This window comes from Thunnus albacares, chromosome 16 (assembly GCF_914725855.1).
Source record: "Thunnus albacares chromosome 16, fThuAlb1.1, whole genome shotgun sequence".
Classification (NCBI taxonomy): Eukaryota; Metazoa; Chordata; class Actinopteri; order Scombriformes; family Scombridae; genus Thunnus; species Thunnus albacares.
The window spans coordinates 25,532,437-25,551,408 of NC_058121.1; the positions used below are offsets into that span (position 1 = coordinate 25,532,437).

General features: G+C 37.0%; 1 protein-coding gene and 1 long non-coding RNA gene across 2 annotated transcripts; both read right to left on the reverse strand.

Annotated features, from left to right (window-relative positions):
- Nucleotides 1-3,490: 3,490 nt before the first annotated feature.
- Nucleotides 3,491-4,892, reverse strand: LOC122965619. The gene is made up of 4 exons (XR_006398273.1): nucleotides 4,800-4,892; nucleotides 4,674-4,702; nucleotides 3,804-3,872; nucleotides 3,491-3,584 (listed from the first exon to the last, which is right to left on the reverse strand). It is a non-coding gene; the product is annotated as an uncharacterized LOC122965619 (long non-coding RNA).
- A 6,987-nt stretch (nucleotides 4,893-11,879) lies between these two features.
- LOC122965793 lies at nucleotides 11,880-18,433 on the reverse strand. Its single transcript, XM_044330004.1, has 6 exons — nucleotides 17,805-18,433; nucleotides 16,094-16,226; nucleotides 14,651-14,868; nucleotides 13,463-14,542; nucleotides 13,191-13,359; nucleotides 11,880-12,520 (listed from the first exon to the last, which is right to left on the reverse strand). Exons 3-6 carry the CDS (start codon nucleotides 14,859-14,861, stop codon nucleotides 12,394-12,396), a joined length of 1,587 nt encoding a protein of 528 aa, XP_044185939.1. The 5' UTR covers nucleotides 14,862-14,868; nucleotides 16,094-16,226; nucleotides 17,805-18,433; the 3' UTR covers nucleotides 11,880-12,393.
- Between the last annotated feature and the right edge of the window lie 539 nt (nucleotides 18,434-18,972).

Below are 18,972 nucleotides of genomic sequence, written 5' to 3' on the forward strand. Positions count from 1 at the left end.
ATTTTGACTGCATAGTTCAGTTCTGTTCAAAATCCTGATCAAAAGAGAGAAAGAGAGATACAAGTTATTAAATCTCTACCTTGTTGAGTATCACTGGCTGTAGGTGCTGTTGAACATATGAAAAAAGAACAAGAGACAGACAGAGAGATGAACTGGAACAAAAGAATGTTGTATGTGTGTTGTATTTTCATGCAGATGCTGTTACGTTTGCTTCAAATTATTTGCTTTTTTCCTTTATTCCTATTGGTGTTGATGTTTTGGGTTTTATTTCTTTTCTTGCATACTCAGCTGAACAAATTAAATCTCAAAAAACCAACAAAGTGTGGCGAAAAAATACCACATAATTATCATCTACACACAAAAAAGAGTTACTAAATGAGGCAGATTTCTCACCTGAAGACTGAGGGCTGAAGGCAAACAGCTGCACTTTTCCAGTGTTTTTATCTGTCACTCTACACTTGAATAACTCAGAATACTTTGATGTCTCAGCAAGACGAGAAGTTGTAAACATCACAGTGTCAAAGCAAGAAGACTGTGACTCCTTCATGTGCTGAGTGTTCACATCCCAATCATTACCCTCATACACCCACTTCACTGTCTGTCTACACTGTCCATATGTCGACACAGAGCAGTTAAACGTCACCTTATCAGTGTCCTTATGTTCAGTCACTGGTGAAGATGGAGATATTGTGAGAGAAAGACAACAAGAGTAAAATTAACTTCATCACTGTGATCATAATTATTGTAATGTTTCAGTATATTGTTCTAACAAGACAGTTTGAGCTGAAAACATTATGATGTAAATACTCACTGGTAACAACAGACAGATGAACCTGAGCGTCTTGACCTTGTTGTTGTCCTGATTTGAACTGTCTGCAGGTGTAACGACCAACATCCTCAACTGTGACCTTCTTTATAACCAGAGAACAGTCCGCTGTAACACTCAGTCTGTCTGATTTAGCTTTGACATTTTCATCAATCTGCCCAAGTTCAATCAGCTCTACTGCTGCTGTGCTTCCTGAACCACTGAAGATCCAGGTAGTACTGTCACATTTTTCCTGATCAGTCATCACATTTTCACAAGACAAAGTGACTTCATCTCCATCTCTGACAGTGATGTAGAGGGAAGTTTGTCCAGTTACTGCTGTTGAGAATTTGAGAGAGAAATGTGATAAATGAACTGAAATAAGAATATGACTGTAGTGTGAATGTTAAAAACAAACAGCATATTTGACTGTCTCATTAAAATGAAAGTAATTCGATAAAGTAGCATTGGTAATAATGCAGATTTTTGTATCTTACCTGTAAATTGAAGCCCCAGTATCAGAAATAAGGACATTTTAATCCATCTGAGTTCAACCATCATGCTTCTCTGTCTTTCTCTCTGTCTTCTTCTCTCGCTCTTAACTCTCAAAATGTCCTTATTAGTGCTTCATACAGAGAAATACACTGTCTACTTCCTGTCATGAGTAAAGTGTCTCTTGCTCATTGTGGTTTCAGTCTATTTTTCTCACTTCTAAGTTATTGACCTATTGTAGGTTGAGTATATTAGCTTCTCTTCTGTTTCATTTTTAACATTTTTGTATTTTACGAGCAAACTGGCGTTCACATCTGCAGTATCTTATATAATCTTATAAATCTTTAAAAAATGTTATATTATAATCGGCCAAGAGTAAATACGTAAAGGATTAGATATTGTAGGAGTTAAGGCTGAACTTCTCCACCCACCACCAAGACCACAACACACTTCCTGTATTTCAAAGTATATAATCATGACCTCATCATATAATGCTTTTAAAATGTAAAGACATTGTTTTCTCACATCCTATGCACAGGACCAGTATTTACATTCAAAGACAAATGATTTCCCTTTAATAATTAGCCAACAGCACCCCAATAGTGCTTAAGAACATACCACATAACTGCAATGTTGATAAGTAAAAAGTAGTATAAAGGATGTTTTCAAACAGAATTAGGATTCTGTCGTGACAGGATTCATGTTGATGATTGACAGCACACATGAACAGACAGGTGAAGAGTCAAACTTTGACTCTTGATGCTCAACATGGTGCAACTTGGTGATACTGCAGCAGCTGGGAAAGAACAGATAAGATGATGTTTTAGTGGTCTGAAACCTTTTAGTTCCACTTTGTATCTTTGAAGTAAATGTTCCTGAGAACTGAACAGGAAGTGTTTTGGTGAGAATGTGAGTACAACAGCAGCAGAGCTCTGGAGGTTTTAGCCTCTAATGATGACGTGATAAACACCTCAACCACAAGAGGCTCACAGTAACAGACAGGCCAAACTTTAATAAGACACCCGACAAAGAGACTACTTTCATCTCTGAAAATCATCACTGAGACCCCAGCAGTATGTTTCTGATAATAACTGGTGTGCTTACTGGTCTGTGCTTGTCCCAGAAGTGTGTATGTGAATCAGTCATCACTAATAACCTACTTAGTGGTTACTTATTTTGTATCCAGTCTCCAGAGAGTAGTTCTCAAGGCAGACGCCACTGAGCATGTGCAGGAACGTGATTTTGTTGACTGAGCTTCACTAGCTTGTCATGCTACATATCATAACCACATTCTCACACATGCTCAGTGGCCTTACACACAAAACAACAGTAACAAGAAGAGTGTGTGATGTATGTGTGTGTATTTGTCTTTATCTTTCACTGTATAATAATACATCAAACACAAATGTTAATTTCTAAAATAGTCTGAAAGAAGCATGAAACATAAATGGAATTTCAACTGTAAAACTGTACAATAGATCTACAACCCTTTTAGATTTTTTACATTTTCGACTCATTTGGAAGTTTAATATTAAACTCTCAGGGGTGACAACATTTATTCAGTCCAAGTAAGGGATGTCACATGATCACATCTCTGCTCAGTTTGCCTTTTGACACTTTTGTACCACAACAAAGCAAACTGAACAGAGACATAAATTATAACACTCATTAAACAACATTATATACATGCTTAAAGATTAAAAAAAACAACCAGGAGAAATATAATAGCAGTGAAAATTAAGATTTTAACTTTCACTCAACACTAGTACAACAATCACTGAGCTCAATAAAGTGCCTGATAGTGAGTTCATTAAGGATATCTTAATTTACTACATCCGTTTCTGGACAAAAAGTCCAGAACAACAGTCCAACAGTGAATCATTATTATACTGAAAAAACCTAAAATGCTTTTTTTTTTTTGTCTTTCCTTTCATGTGTCAAGCAGAGTCTGTTCTGCACACTGTAAATAACTGATTATTAGGATAAAATCTCTATGAGGTTTGGACAGTATAGACAAATTTGCCACGGGGATACAGTCTCTATTATGAAGTAAAGGGTAATTGGCTGATATTCTGGGAATAAAAACTATTTTTTCTCATCAGAAAGCTTCAACTAATCAGTTAAAAATTAAATGTAATGATATGAAGACTGTGGTCTGTTATTTGTTGGGTTAATTGATGGTAGCGTAGAGGTTGCTGGGATCAGTGGAGGCTCCAGCAGAAGAGGAGGAAGCTTTCACAGTGCTGTAGGTCACTGCATCACCTTCATCATCACCATCACCACCAACCTGGGAAACAAAAGGGAGACAGCATCACACATAAATTACACATAATGACATGAAAAAGCATAACAACATAACTCAACAGGAGCTGAGAGATCTGAAAGTCATCATTTTGCTTCTATTTAATAACTGAAATAAAATAAATATTCTTTTCTTTTCTCCTTCCCGACAAAACTTTTTCCTTCATTCAGCAACAACACCAGTGTAACCAAACACTCAGCTTACCCGGGCTTTACTGTTGGTCTTCTTGGTGAAGCTGATGGAGACGTAGGAAACACCATCTTCAGGATCAGCCTACACAGTGAAGACAACATGATGGCTGCTCAGTAACATGTGGATTTATACTGACTCTCTCTTCTAATTTTATTTTATTCTCTCTCAAAGAAGGAAATTAAGCTAAAAGTCACCATGTCATATTTTGGAGAACAAATACGTACAAAATCAAGTATATACTGTTATAATGTCAGACATCTATGTTTAACATAATCAAAGTTCCAAAACATGAGGTGAACATATGCAGAAATATTTCCTGAAAGTCAAAAGTCAGCCTGTAATGAATGCTCCATTTGCAGAGTTACTTCTACTTCCCCATTAAACTGACGTCACATCATTCACACATTCACACAAACAGCCGTCCGTTCTGTAGTCTTTCAGATATTTTGGATCAGATTTAAGCTCAAACATGTACAGATGTATTTGAAAAGTTGACATTTAAAGTAAAGAAAAAGAAAAAGACGTGAAATCTGACCACTACTGTTTGTTTACGTAGTCTGTGGAGCCGGACAAAGCTTCATGAAGCTGACCAATCAGAACAGAGTGGGCTCATCAGGAGGCGGGTCTTAAAGAGACAGGAGCTAAAACAGCCTGTTTCAGACAGAGGCTGAACTGAGGGGCTACATAAAGGACCAGTAGAAGATAAATAAGGAGTTTTTAACTTTAAATCATGCAAAGATATTCCAGTAGAGCCCCAGAATATAAATATAGACCTGGAAATGTGCTGAATATGTCTCCTTTAAAACAACATACCATAAACGCTGTTTTTCTCTGAAAAGTCATAACTGTATAAACATTTAATAATTCAGTTTGTGAACTCACAATGTTTTCATCCATCTGTGTTTTCTTCCCTGAAAAGACAAAAGAATCGACTTTAGCTTCCACAGTGAAAATCCAGGTTTATCAAAATGTCTTGTTTATGAAAGTTTCATCTGTCAGTGTTCTCACCTTTAGTTTTCTTCCATCTGATGATCACCAAAACAATTATTAAGAGTGATGCTAAACCCACAGCCACAATGATGAACTTTGCCCAATCTGGAAAATCTGAAAATATTGAAAACATTTTGACAGCATAGTTCAGTTCTGATCAAAATCCTGATCAAAAGAGAGAAAGAGAGATACAAGTTATTAAGTCTCTACCTAGTTGAGTATCATTGTTGGTAGGAGCTGTTTGGTTCATCTTTGACTTTGTGCTTTTTCCCATTGTTGCTGTTGTTGATTTTGGTGTTGGTGTTGATGTAGATGTCAGTAATTTTGTTGTTTTTGTTGATTTTATTGGTGTTGATTTTGTTGTTGCAGCTCTTTTAGTGTCCTCACCTGAACATATGAAAAAATAACAAGAGATAGACAGAGAGGTGAACTGGAACAAAAGAACGTTGTTTGTGTGTTGTATTTTCATGCAGATGCTGTTGCGTTTGGCTCAATTTATTTGCCTTTTTCCTTTATTCCTATTAGTGTTGATGTTTTGGGTTTTGTGTCTTTTCTTGCATCCTCAGCTGGACAAATTAAATCTCAAAAACCAACAAACTGTGGTGAGAAAATACCACATAATTATCATCTACACACAAAAAAGAGAAACTAAATGAGGCAGATTACTCACCTGAAGACTGAGGGCTGAAGGCAAACAGCTGCACTTTTCCAGTGTAAATATCTGTCACGTTACACTTGAATAACTCAGAATACTTTGACATCTCAGCAAGATGGCAAGTTGTAAAGTTCACAGTGTCAAAGCAAGAAGACTGTGACTTCTTCATGTGCTGAGTGTTCACATCCCAATAATTACCCTCATACACCCACTTCACTGTCTGTCTACACTCATCATATGTCGACACAGAGCAGTTTAACGTCACCTTATCAGTGTCCTTATGTTCAGTCACTGGTGAAGATGGAGATATTGTGAGAGAAAGACAACAAGAGTAAAATTAACTTCATCACTGTGATCATAATTATTGTAATGTTTCAGTATATTGTTCTAACAAGACAGTTTGAGCTGAAAACATTATGATGTAAATACTCACTGGTAACAACAGACAGATAAATCTGAGCGTCTTGACCTTGTTGTTTGTCTGATTTGAACTGTCTGCAGGTGTAATAACCAACATCCTCAACTGTGACCTTCTTTATAACCAGAGAACAGTTCACTGTAACACTCAGTCTGTCTGATTTAGCTTTGACATTTTTACCAATCTGCCCAAGTTCAATGGGCTTTACTTTGGCTCTCCTTGTATGACTAAAGAGCCAAGTAGTACTGTCACATTTATCCTGATCAGTCATCACATTTTCACAAGACAAAGTGACTTCATCTCCATCTCTGACAGTGATGTTGAGGGAAGTTCGTGCAGTTACTGCTGTTGAGAATTTGAGAGAGAAATGTAATAAATGAACTGAAATAAGAATATGACTGTAGTGTGAATGTTAAAAACAAACAGCATATTTGACTGTCTCAGTAAAATGGTTATTCAATAAAGTACGATCGGTATTAATGCAGTTTTTGTATCTTACCTGTAAACTGAAGCCCCAGTATCAGAAATAAAGACATTTTAATCCATCTGAGATCAACCATCGTGCTTCTCTGTCTTTCTCTCTGTCTTCTTCTCTCACTCTTAGCTCTCAAAATGTCCTTACTAGTGCTTCATACAGAGAAATACACTGTCTACTTCCTGTCATGAGTAAAGTGTTTCTTCCTCCTCATTGTGGTTTCAGTCTATTATTCTCACTTGTAAATGACCAACTTATTGTAGGCGGAGCATATTAGCTTCTCTTCTGTTTCAATTTTAACATTTTTGTATTTTACGAGCAAGTTGGTGCTCACATCTGCAGTATCTTATATAATCTTATAAATCTTTATAAGATCATATATTATAATCAGTCAAGAGTAAATACATAAAGGATTAGATATTGTAAGAGTTAAGGCTGAACTTTTCCACCCACCACCAAGACCACAACACACTTCCTGTATTTCAAAGTTTATAATCATGACCTCATCATATAATGCTTTTAAAATGTAAAGACATTGTTTTCTCACATCCTGTGCACAGGACCAGTATTTGCATTCAAAGACAAATGATTTCCCTTTAATAATTAACCAACAGCACCCCAATAGTGGTTAAGAACATACCACATAACTGCAATGTTGATAAGTAAAAAGTAGTATAAAGGATGTTTTCAAACTGAATTAGGATTCTGTTGTGACAGGATTCATGTTGATGTTTGACAGCACACATGAACAGACAGGTGAAGAGTCAAACTTTGAGTCTTGATGCTCAACATTGTGCAACATGATGATACTGAGGCAGCTGGGAAAGAACAGAAAAGATGATGTTTTAGTGGTCTGAAACCTGTTAGTCCCTCATTGTACCTTTGAGGTCAGTTTTTTCTGAGAACTGAACAGGAAGTGTTTTGGTGAGAATGTGGGTACAACAGCAGCAGAGCTCTGGAGGTTTTAGCCTCTAATGGTGACGTGATAAACACCTCAACCACATGAGGCTCACAGTAACAGACAGGCCAAACTTTATCAAGGCACCAGACAAAGAGACTACTTTCATCTCTGAAAATCACCACTGAGACCCCAGCAGTACGTTTCTGATGATAACTGGTGTGCTTGCTGGTCTGTGCTTGTCCCAGAAGTGTGTTTGTGAATCAGTCATCACTAATAACCTACTTAGTGGTTACTTATTTTGTCTCCAGTCTCCAGAGAGTAGTTCTCAAGGCAGACGCCACTGAGCATGTGCAGGAACGTGGTTTTGTTGACTGAGCTTCACTAGCTTGTCATGCTACATATCACAACCACATTCTCACACATGCTCAGTGGCCTTACACACAAAACAACAGCAACAAGAAGAGTGTGTGATGTATGTGTGTGTATTTGTTTTTATCTTTCACTCTATAATAATACATCAAACACAAATGTTAATTTCTAAAATAGTCTGAAAGAAGCATGAAACATAAATGGAATTTCAACTGTAAAACTGTACAATAGATCTACAACCCTTTTAGATTTATTACATTTTCTACTCATTTAGATGTTTAATATTTGACTCTCAAGGGTGACACCATTTATTCAGTCCAAGTAAGGGATGTCACATGATCACATCTCTGCTCAGTTTGCCTTTTGACAATTTTGTACCACATCATGGTAAACTGAACAGAGACATACATTATAACACTCATTAAACAACATTATATACATGCTTAAAGAGAAAAAAAACAACCAGAAGAAATATAATAGCAGTGAAAATTAAGATTATAACTTTCACTCAACACTAGTACAACAATCACTGAGCTCAATAAAGTGCCTGATAGTGAGTTCATTAAGGAAATCTTAATTTACTACATCCGTTTCTGGACAAAAAGTCCAGAACAACAGTCCAACAGTGAATCATTATTATACTGAAAAACTATACTGCTTTTTTTTTGTCTTTCCTTTCATGTGTCAAGCAGAGTCTGTTCTGCACACTGTGAATAACTGATTATTAGGATAAAATCTCTATGAGGTTTGGACAGTACAGACAAATTCCCCACAGGGATACAGTCTCTATTATGAAGTAAAGGGTAATTGGCTGAGATTCTGGGAATAAAAACTATTTTTTCTCATCAGAAAGCTTCAACTAATCAGTTATAAATGAAATGTAATGATATGAACACTGTGATCTGTTATTTGTGGGGTTTGTTGACAGTAGCGTAGAGGTTACTGGGATCAGTGGAGGCTCCAGCAGAAGAGGAGGAAGCTTTCACAGTGCTGTAGGTCACTGCAACACCTTCATCATCACCATCACCACCAACCTGGGAAACAAAAGGGAAACAGCATCACACATAAATTACTCATAATGACATGAAAAAGCATAACAACATAAGTCGACAGGAGCTGAGAGATCTGAAAGTCATCATTTTGCTTCTATTTAATAACTGAAATAAAATAAATATTCTTTTCTTTTCTCCTTCCTGACAAAACTTTTTCCTTCATTCAGCAACAACACCAGTGTAACTAAACACTCAGCTTACCCGGGCTTTACTGTTGGTCTTCTTGGTGAAGCTGATGGAGACGTAGGAAACACCATCTTCAGGATCAGCCTACACAGTGAAGACAACATGAAGGCTGCTCAGTAACATGTGGATTTATACTGACTCACTCTTCCAATCTTATTTTATTCTCTCTCAAAGAAGGGAATTAGGCCCAAAAGTCATCATGTCATATTTTGCAGAACAAATACGTACAAAATCAAGTATATACTGTTATAATGTCAGACGTCTATGTTAAACATAGTTAATCAAAGTTCCAAAACATGAGGTGAACATATGCAGAAATATTTCCTGAAATTCAAAAGTCAGCCTGTAATGAATGCTCCATTTGCAGAGTTACCTCTACTTCCCCATCAAAGTGACATCACATCATTTGAAAAGCTGTATTTGAAAACTGATATTATGGCATGTGAGTGGGGAGAATAGGAGGTAACACAAGTTACAGAAAACCTCTTTTCTTTTTTCTCAATTTTTCTCAACAGTTCCGAGTGGGGTTTTCTCAAAGCCATTTCATAAAGCTTATTAATCCATTCAGTAGGATACCCACGCTGGACAAATGTAGCTCTCATGTCATCAGCTCGTTTCTGTCTCTTCCTCATTGTGGCTTCAGTCTATTTTTGTCACTTGTAAGTTATCAACTTTTTGTAGGTGGAGCATATTAGCTTCTCTTCTCTTTAAATTTGAATGTTTTTGCATTTTATGAGCAAGTTGGTGCTCACATCTGCAGTATCTTATATAATCCTATAAATCTATAAAATATTATTATATTATAGGCAGACAATAGTAAATACATAAAGGATTAGATATTGTAGAAGTTGAGGGTGAATGTCTCCACTTACTCACCAACAAAAGCACAGCGCACTTCCTTTCCAACGCTGTACTTCAAAGTTTGTATTTATAATCATGACCTCATCAAGTAATGCTTTTAAAATGTGACAACATTGTTTTTTCACATCCTGTGTGCAGTAGCAGTATTTGCATTTTAAGGCAAATGATTTCCCTTTAACAAAAGACATTTTCTGTCATTTTTCTCCCAAATATTGGTTAATATTAGTTACGTCCATCTCTCTACTCTTTTGACACCCACAAATAAATGTTAGCAATAAATAAATCTTAAAAACTTACATTTTCTGGATCCCAGGTTGAGTCGAGTTTGTAGGAGGAGCAATAATTAAACAAACTTTATCATAGTTAACTTTCTGACTTTGCTGCAGGAACCAGCCCAAAATTGAGGCTCACAGGAACAGACAAGCCACACTTTATCAAGGTACAAGATAAAGAGACGCTCATTTCAGTTGTGTTGAAAACAACTCAATCACTCCAATATAATAAACAAGCTGTATTTAGGTGCACAAAGTACACTGCTCTTGGCACGGCAAACCCAATAACAGTTAAATGTTCCTTACAGAGTAACTACAGCCGTAATAAAAATCCTGCTTGAGCTGCCATCTAGTGGTTGCTCCTGTAGAAACTCTGTTTCTTTGCAGTACAGCACTTTACATGGTACTATTGTTCAATTATATATCATAGTTGGTGAAAAAGAGTCTTTCATAGTCTAGTGATTCACTCTCTGGTGCAGCAGGGAGATATATAATTCAGTTTATGGATTGTTTGTTATTTATGAGAGGGAGGGGGTGGTGCAAAATGAGGGAGGCACTTCAAATAATTTTTTAAGCACTGGGGAGGGACTTAAGGGGGGATATACAACTTTAAATGTTGCATTTGTATTTATTTTAAATACATTTTTTACATACATACATATGTGTTTTACTGCTGCATGGTGACGGGACTCAAAATATTTCTGAGTAAATAAACCATTTAAACCTGCCTATTCAGTTTGTGTTGGAATGTGAAGGGTTAAATGAAAGAAGCCCCTTTTGTCAGACTTTTGCACCTCCATAGTTGCTGGGAAGAAAATGCTGCTTTCAGCTCCGTGATTGGTGGTCCAGCTATAATTTTTACAGAGGGCCGAGTAAGTCAAATGAAAGTAAAATTGACCAATCATAACCATATCTTCCCTCCAAATGGGCGGGCTTTGTTGTTGCTATTTAATGACAAGTTAGCATTACCATGCTGGTACACCTGTGGTTTGCCGAGCAGGCAGAGTCTGAACACCATCTGACAGTTATCGTAGCCGGCAAATATGCCAGATCCACCGCCAGTGGCGGGAGCAGCGTTTATTTACCACAACTACATGGCCCATAAAAACACAAACAAGTCAAGGAAGATTGATAAAAAAAAAGAGAACTGATGAATGTCATTCAGGCCAACATAAATTCATAATTTGAACCCCCCTCTCTCTGATAAATAACAAACAGTCCCTTAGTTTTCAGTTCAGTAAGTTTATCAACACTTATATCAGTAACAGCACTGATCAGCGGTGCAACAGTCTCCATGAAAGTCCAAAGTTAACAAAGTTTAAAACTACAGAAACATGAAATAATCAGTGAGTGAAGTGATAAAACTGCATCACTACAAAGATCAAAAATACTAACAACTTGCTACTAGCAAACATCTGCCTCTACACTGTAAAAAAAAAACTGTTGTTTTTACAGGAAAACGCTGGCAGCTGTGGTTACCAGAGAATTCCTGTAAAAAATACAGCAGCACAGTAGACAACTTTACAGACGAAATATGTAAATTGATTTACAGTGAATGAAATCACGGCTGAATCACATTAAAAAACTGTTAAGTCTACAATTTTTTTTTTGTTAATTTCACATAACGGTGTTGTATATAAATAGACCATTTCCTGTATTTTTTACATGTAATAACTGCTAATTGTGCATCAATAAATGATAAAATTAACAGGGAAATATCAAACAAAAACTAATTTAAACCGGTAGAACAACAGTAAAACTCTGCATTTTAAATGGAATGGTTCTGTATATTATATATAAAATCTCTTCAAAATATGCTGTGTTTTTATGTTTTAATAATCAAGTTATAATGTAAAATTTACGTATAAACCTGCAAAAATACATCTTGAGAAAAGACGAGAGAAAAATATCACTTTTGGGAAATTTATTTAACAGCAATAATAGTTGTAAACAACTGGATGCATTTTTTTCAACAGATACAACATGCAAAGAAGCTACATATAATGGTTCTTGAACTATGACTGAATCCAAGTTGAGATACTCCAGAAGATTAGCCTCTTTAAATCTGGACATTTTTAACAAACTTTAACAAACAAAGTTTAAGTGTCAGGCACACAACAACAACCCAATTCAATCAAAATTTTGTTTACATTCTGAATGTTCCACAGTATGGCATAAAACTTATCTATCTCCATGGAGACAATCACGTGATGCCAACAGGCCAAGTTACAGGTCAGATCTGTGGAGAGGCGTACCCCCTCAAAATAAGAATGCACGTTTGTTAAGGTATTTTTGCAAAATAACAAAAATTACGTTGTGCCTTAATTACCATAATACACATTGTGGATTGAACAAAGCGAAAAGTAACAGTACCTCTTCTCAAACAAACAGTCAGAGTGCACAGAAGGAGTCCATATTTAGGCTTAACGCCACTCGTGATCGGAGAGGTCCTGGATCAGGGTGAGGACTCGAGGGTTCAGATTGAGACGACGCTTCGAGTTTTTATTCTCCACCTTAGTTCCTTTTTCTGGGTTTATCGAGAAAAAACACCTGTAGAATAAAAGCATATTAAGCATTTTAATTGATCAGTTAAAAAAAAAAACTTCATGTGTTCTTAACTTATTTACTTCGTGGATGTTTTTAAAGCCAAAACGTGGCTTGTTCCCATGAACTGCTATAAAAATAGTATATTTTGATATTTTTTTCTACTTTAAACATGTCACTCTTTTAGAGTCTGAAATATACATATCAAATATTAATTATATTTTTAGCTTTTTAACCCTTTCAATGCCAGTATGTTTACATAACTCTACATAATGCTGTTTTTATACAAAAAAAACTAAATAATTTCCATTAAATGCATTTAGTGAGTACACATACACAACATTATCCGACATCAATAGCACACACACTTTTCTTCCAGAAAACAATAAAAAGTGTGAAACTTTGCGGCATGCTTTGAATGGGTAAAAGTGGTGCCACCTGATGGACAAATATAAAAACTACAAATTGAAAGCCTGTGGTCCAAACCGAAATCTTAACATAAAGGAATGCATTAGTTTTTGTCAAGATAAACGTGGGATCAAAAATAGTGGTTTTAATGGGTTTCAATGGGGCAGTTTTTGGCCCTAGGAACTATTAAGGCAGTTTTTGTGTAGCTTAGCCATTTTAGGCTTAATTAAAGTACAGGTCTGAGAAATGCCATGCCATGTTTACTCACCTTTGAAGAAACTCCAGAGTTGAAGCCAGCTCAGATGGATAATGGATGTTGAAACAGAAGTAGCTCCCGAACATGAGGCACAATGCAGAAATGAAGGAGGAGATGTTTGTGTTGATGAGGTTCCGATCCAGACTCAGCATGTACCTTGTTGAGGAATAGCAGGACTGTCCTATGAACAAATTATTTAACAGGTTATATTAATAAGCGCTGCACTCACATGACAGATTCTATAAACAGTGCAATTAAAAAAAAGAGATATGAAACAGACTTACCACAGACAATAACAGCAGGTGTCAGAGGCACTTGCTCCAGTTGGACCTCTTCTGCCAGACAGGTATCTTCTACATGGAAGAACATGGACTCCTCCTTCTCATCAAAGTAGCTGAGCAGAAGCAGGACCATCTCTTTCACATCATCTGAGCAGCCACTCTGCTGTCCCCGCATCCTCTGAAGCCTTGCATAAGTCTGAAGGAACTTATTACTCTTGGTGACATAAACTGTGGTCATGTAGTTGAGAAGCCTTTTTCCCTTCAAATCCAAATTTCGCGTGAATGTCTCTTTGAGGTCAATCCCAGTGAGTTCCTTGAAGTGGACCGACATGCCAAGTTCGTCAAACCAAAATGGCCACTCCTCTCGAAGGCTTTTGATACTTTTTCCCTGGTTGACATGTTGACGCTGTGTGTAAAAAGTGGACTTCATTAGACATTTTACCTCCTCTGGATTGGCATCAGATTGTTGGAACATCTCCTTGAGTTTTTCCTTCTTTTGGTGCTGGCTCTCTTGAGTTTCTTCACGGGGCAGAAATTTCACATTCCATTTAATGCATCCGTAAGTGTCCTGCATTGCTGCTCTCTCTTCTAATGGGATCTCATCTGTGTGGTCTGAGTCATCAGCCTGATGTTTTCTTTTTCTTATTTTGGGTGTTGAAGTGCGCCTCACATTTTCGATTCTGTTTTGCAGCTGTTTTACAAGGGAATGGTAGCCTGTTCCAACAATATCGCCCTCTATTACATCTTGCAGAGAATTGGGATATTTTGCCACCATTTGCTTTGCAACATCAGTTGAATGCTTTTTACCTACATGGGGGCATTTTTCCATCATCTCAGTCACAACAATCCGGACCATTTGCCTCCTCAGTTTTGGGCCTGGCCTTTTTCCCCTCTCCAAAGAATCCATCACTTCCTCAGGAAATTTACTCCATGGAATTTCAAAGTTGTCTTCCCACTGTGTGTCAAGTCCTAGGCTGCTGGAGGAGGTTGACGATGAACTTTGGGGTGAAACAGAGAGCGATGACAGCAGTTGGGTAGGTGAGGCTTCCACAGATGATAGTGAGCTGTTCTCGGGAGTTTGGTCTTTAAATGACAAAAAAATAAGATTATGATTCACATTGTACAATATTACACAATGTCCATGTCTGCTTTTGCTGTTGAATAGCTGTGTGTTGTGGTGTTTTTACTTACATTTCTGTTTCCAAACAGAAAGAAGCTTTCTGGCTTGTACAGGTCTTAATACTGTCATCAAATCAGCCTCCGTTACGAAGCGTAGATCATCATACGTCTCGACTCCAATGGACTGCAAGTGCTCTTCCAGGATGTTTTTGTTTACTACTTGAAGTTCTGGTAGGGCTTCCATGATGGCGACATCTAGGAAGGTTCGCCCTGAGTCACTCATATTTACACTGAAGAAGAAATGCAGAACAGAAAAAATATACAGTACATACACTTAACAGAACAGGGACATGCATCAGGTAACACTTATATTAATGTCAAACTAACAGTCCAATTAACAGCTTTAATTGGACTTTATTTTGCCACAATACTGTGTTTTAGTGGAATGACTTGGAATCCATTAAGAATATATGATACCAAAGGATAGAAATCAGGCAGGTCATTAATGTTGATACATTGTAACCCAAGACTGTCCTTTGTCACAGAATACAGATGGTATTCTGAGAGGAAGATGCCTTTGTGGATATCCATCAAAACATACACAGATGTGTCATTTTGAATCAAGATGAGTAGAAGTTCACCAAACTCCATATACTCATCATTTCTGTACACAAGAAACTGTCCTTTTTTATATGCAGTGCCCTTGTACTGAATATCTGTGGCAACTGTGGTATTGCTTTCTGAAAAGGCTAACTCCCTGACTGCATGTTTAATAGCGTCACTGTAGAGGTTGGGATAAAACGCACAGCTGTCCTTCACTTGCAGTAGTTTACTGCATTCTTGCCCAGCTAAAAGATATGCCTGATACATCTGATGACGCTCTGACAATGTTTGACAAATATTTTTGAAGTTTTTCAAGTGTCTGGCACATCTTTTAAAATAACTGTGTTTACTTTCAAACCTAAGCGTCCATAATCTCCTCAATGGACCAAATTTCAACGACAGTGCTGAATAATGGCGCAAATAGTGGTGCTTGGGTTTGAGTTGAATTTCAGGAAACATCATCTTTCTCAACTCCAAATATTCTTGGATCAAAATGTCAAGATATGCTATCTGGGACAAGGAAATGTTCTGAGCACAAATAAGATCCACAATGTCTTTTAGCTGGAGAGCTAACTGCCATACTTCATCCTCATGATTTTGCACTTTGTCACCAATCAAAACTGGTAGCAATCTCAGAAGGTTCCAGTTTTGAATGGCTTGCCCTGATAACTTGGCTCCGTCAGGTTTGACAGCACATGGCTTTGTGAGTGCTTCAGATCCTTTGTACTTAAACTGTTTGATGCGCCTGTTTAAGAGTGAGTATGTGAACCATTTTTTCATTTTTATAATGTTCTTCAAGTACAGTGCTAGATCATATGACAAGACTCCTTCAAAGAGGTCATGACCTAAACAAGGCGGGAGACCAGGTTGGGATACGTGAAAAGACTCAAGGGTATTAAAGATAGAGTTTACCTTTATTCCTCTGACGTCTTGGATGTTTTCAGCCTGGAGATCAGCAACAGCTGTGTCATACGTCTCTGGGGTGCGTGGAGGACCACAGGCATTTGGATCAGCCTCAAACTCACTTCTCGTGATGTCACAGTACCTGCAAAAATATTGAGAGCGGCTGAAGTTCTCTGTAAACCCACCTATGCAATGAGAACCAAGGTTATCCCCAGCAATGCAGTAGAGACCCCCTTTTACTGTTTTTCCATCTACATTTATTCCATCTGTCTCCAAGGATTTCAGATCTGCCAACAACTCTGAGAAAACTTTGGCTATTCCAAAACGCTTTAAGTCATTCTCAACACACAACAAGACTAAAAACATATTATCAGTATTTGAACGCAAATGAATGGGTAAATTTGCTAATGAAAGATAAACTGCAAGAACTTTGTGTGTCTTTTTAGCAGAACCCAGGGGATTCACAATTTCAAATGAATCTTGATACAAAATCAGTTTGAGGCTTTCAGGGTTTTCATTAAAGAACTGGTGACATTTGAAAATTTTTCCATCATATAAATCCGTAAAAACCTCTACATCAGGATCTCCAAACTGTTGTGGCTGTGCATTCCTCCATAACTGGGAGTGCAAAAAGCTCTTCAGAGTTTCTGCCACTGGTATGTAGTACGCAAATTTTTGTGTCATGTTTTCATCCATTCCCAATAGCACTTTTTGGGGTTCCGTGTACTTAAACATTTTTGTGAATGTCTGATTTCTGGTGTATGTTGTTCTTAATTGTCCCTGATGACAGGCAGAGAACAAATCTGACTCTTTAATGCAGTCACATATTTTAGTGACTGCTTCATCTGATAGGCTCATATCATTTTTTAATAAAGAACTTACTTTAGTTATTGTGTAGGCTTGACCTAACTCGTGCACATTTTGCATCTCCTCAACAATAGTCTGTATAGTAGAGGCAGGAATAAGCAGCTGTCCTTGCAGTTTAAGGTAAAAGAGACACATGTTTCTGAGATAAGACTGACTATCATTCTCTGGCATATCACTGGCTGCACTAGCTGTTGGCATGGCTTCATGTGTGCTTTCTGAATCATCTGTACTGGCAATGACATTTGGGGGCTGAAGGCGAGTTTCCTTGTACATGTCATCAATACCATCAGGGGAGCATGCTTTATGCTTCCTACACATGTGAGAAGTAAATGATGACTTTTTTGTAAACACATGCTTACAACCACTTACTGGACATGACACAGACCTGCCCTCTCCAAAATGATCATTTAAGTGAGACACTAGCTCTTTCACCGTGTGTAAATTGCGGGCACATAATGAAACTGCGCATTTTAAATCCGCAACAACAGCTTTAGGAGCAGCTTGCGGTGCAGGTGCATTGTGCACACGATAAAAATGGCCCTTGAAAGCTGAGTAAGTGGTAAATGTTTGACTACAGTTGGCGCCAGCACATTTGAAAAGACAATGAGGCTCATTCCTATGTACTCTGCAATGCAGTACATAGCCTCTTAATGTAACAAATTTGCTTTTACAAAAGACGCAGGTGATCATTTTTAGGATTTCAAATGTTTGCCTGTGCTTTTCAGCTGAATTAAGTTATCACACATTGAGCTAACGTTACTGGTCTTAAATATGGACTGGTGCTAGCTAGCTAGCTTTCAGCACACATTTTCGTCTGGTCTCGAAAAAAGAGTAGCCTAAATATGAAGCTTACCTTCCAATTGAACAGCCACAGACCCTCCAAAAAACTTGTAGATTTGTCCTAAAATCTTTTAAAATGAAGTGGTCCGAAGATTTCTGCTCCGTTCTCTGCTCTGCAGACTGCACACTGGCTCCTTAGTGACGCTAACGGCTAATGGTTCGCGCTTCTCCCGCCCTCACGTCATTATCCAATCAGAGACGAACTTCAGCTGCGCACTTTTAAATTTCAAAATTAGGAGGACTCAGTGCACAATGAGAGAGTAAAAGTACAAGTGGTTAGAGGTGGCACTGTTAGGTTGTTTAGCCTGTGAAAATGATAATGATAAAGACTAAAAGAAACATAAAGCATACAAGGATTAGGACTGAACAGTGTTACTTTGCATATATCAATAATTTGAATGTCTTATACACACACTCTACAATATGCTACAAATAGCCTAAATTATAAATGCAATGTTATTAAAATTGTATATTTTTTATATTTAAATAGATAGGTAACCTCTCAGGTTCACAATAAAACTTTTTTGTGAAAACATTTTAAATAGGCCTACGTCAATTTGCATCATTTTATCAATCATGTTAAAATTACAGCATAAACTTGTAAAGTGACTTACATATATTTGTATTTTTTAAAACAACTGACTAAAACTATAGTTTTTACAATATTTGCATGTGAAATTAATTGTTTTGTTATGAGTATTACAGTATTTCTCTGTTTTTGTTACCAATATTTGTAGTTTTAACAAATAAATTTGATTGTAATCACATATTGTTGTTGTAAATATAACAAAAACATTCTGTTTAATAGTTTCCAAAAATTCACTGTACTTTAAACAAAAAATATATGTTTTTGAGTTTACAATACTTTTCTGTAGGGATTTTACATAGTTTTTATGTAAATTTCACAGTCATTTTTTACAGTGTACTTAAAGCTCAAACAATGAAAAACTGAGCATCAGACTACAACAAGAAAACAGCTACAAAGCACAAATATATTGTAACAACATGGAGAACACACAAGCTGGATTTATTTGAGGCAGAGCTGATGTTTCATGTTTCATCATCAAAATGTGACTTCAAGTGTGACCAGAAGTCATAAAACATTTGAACTTTTAAATTCACAAACGAGAAAAAAGCCACGTTTTTATATTTTACTCCAACCAACAAATTACATCAAGTCC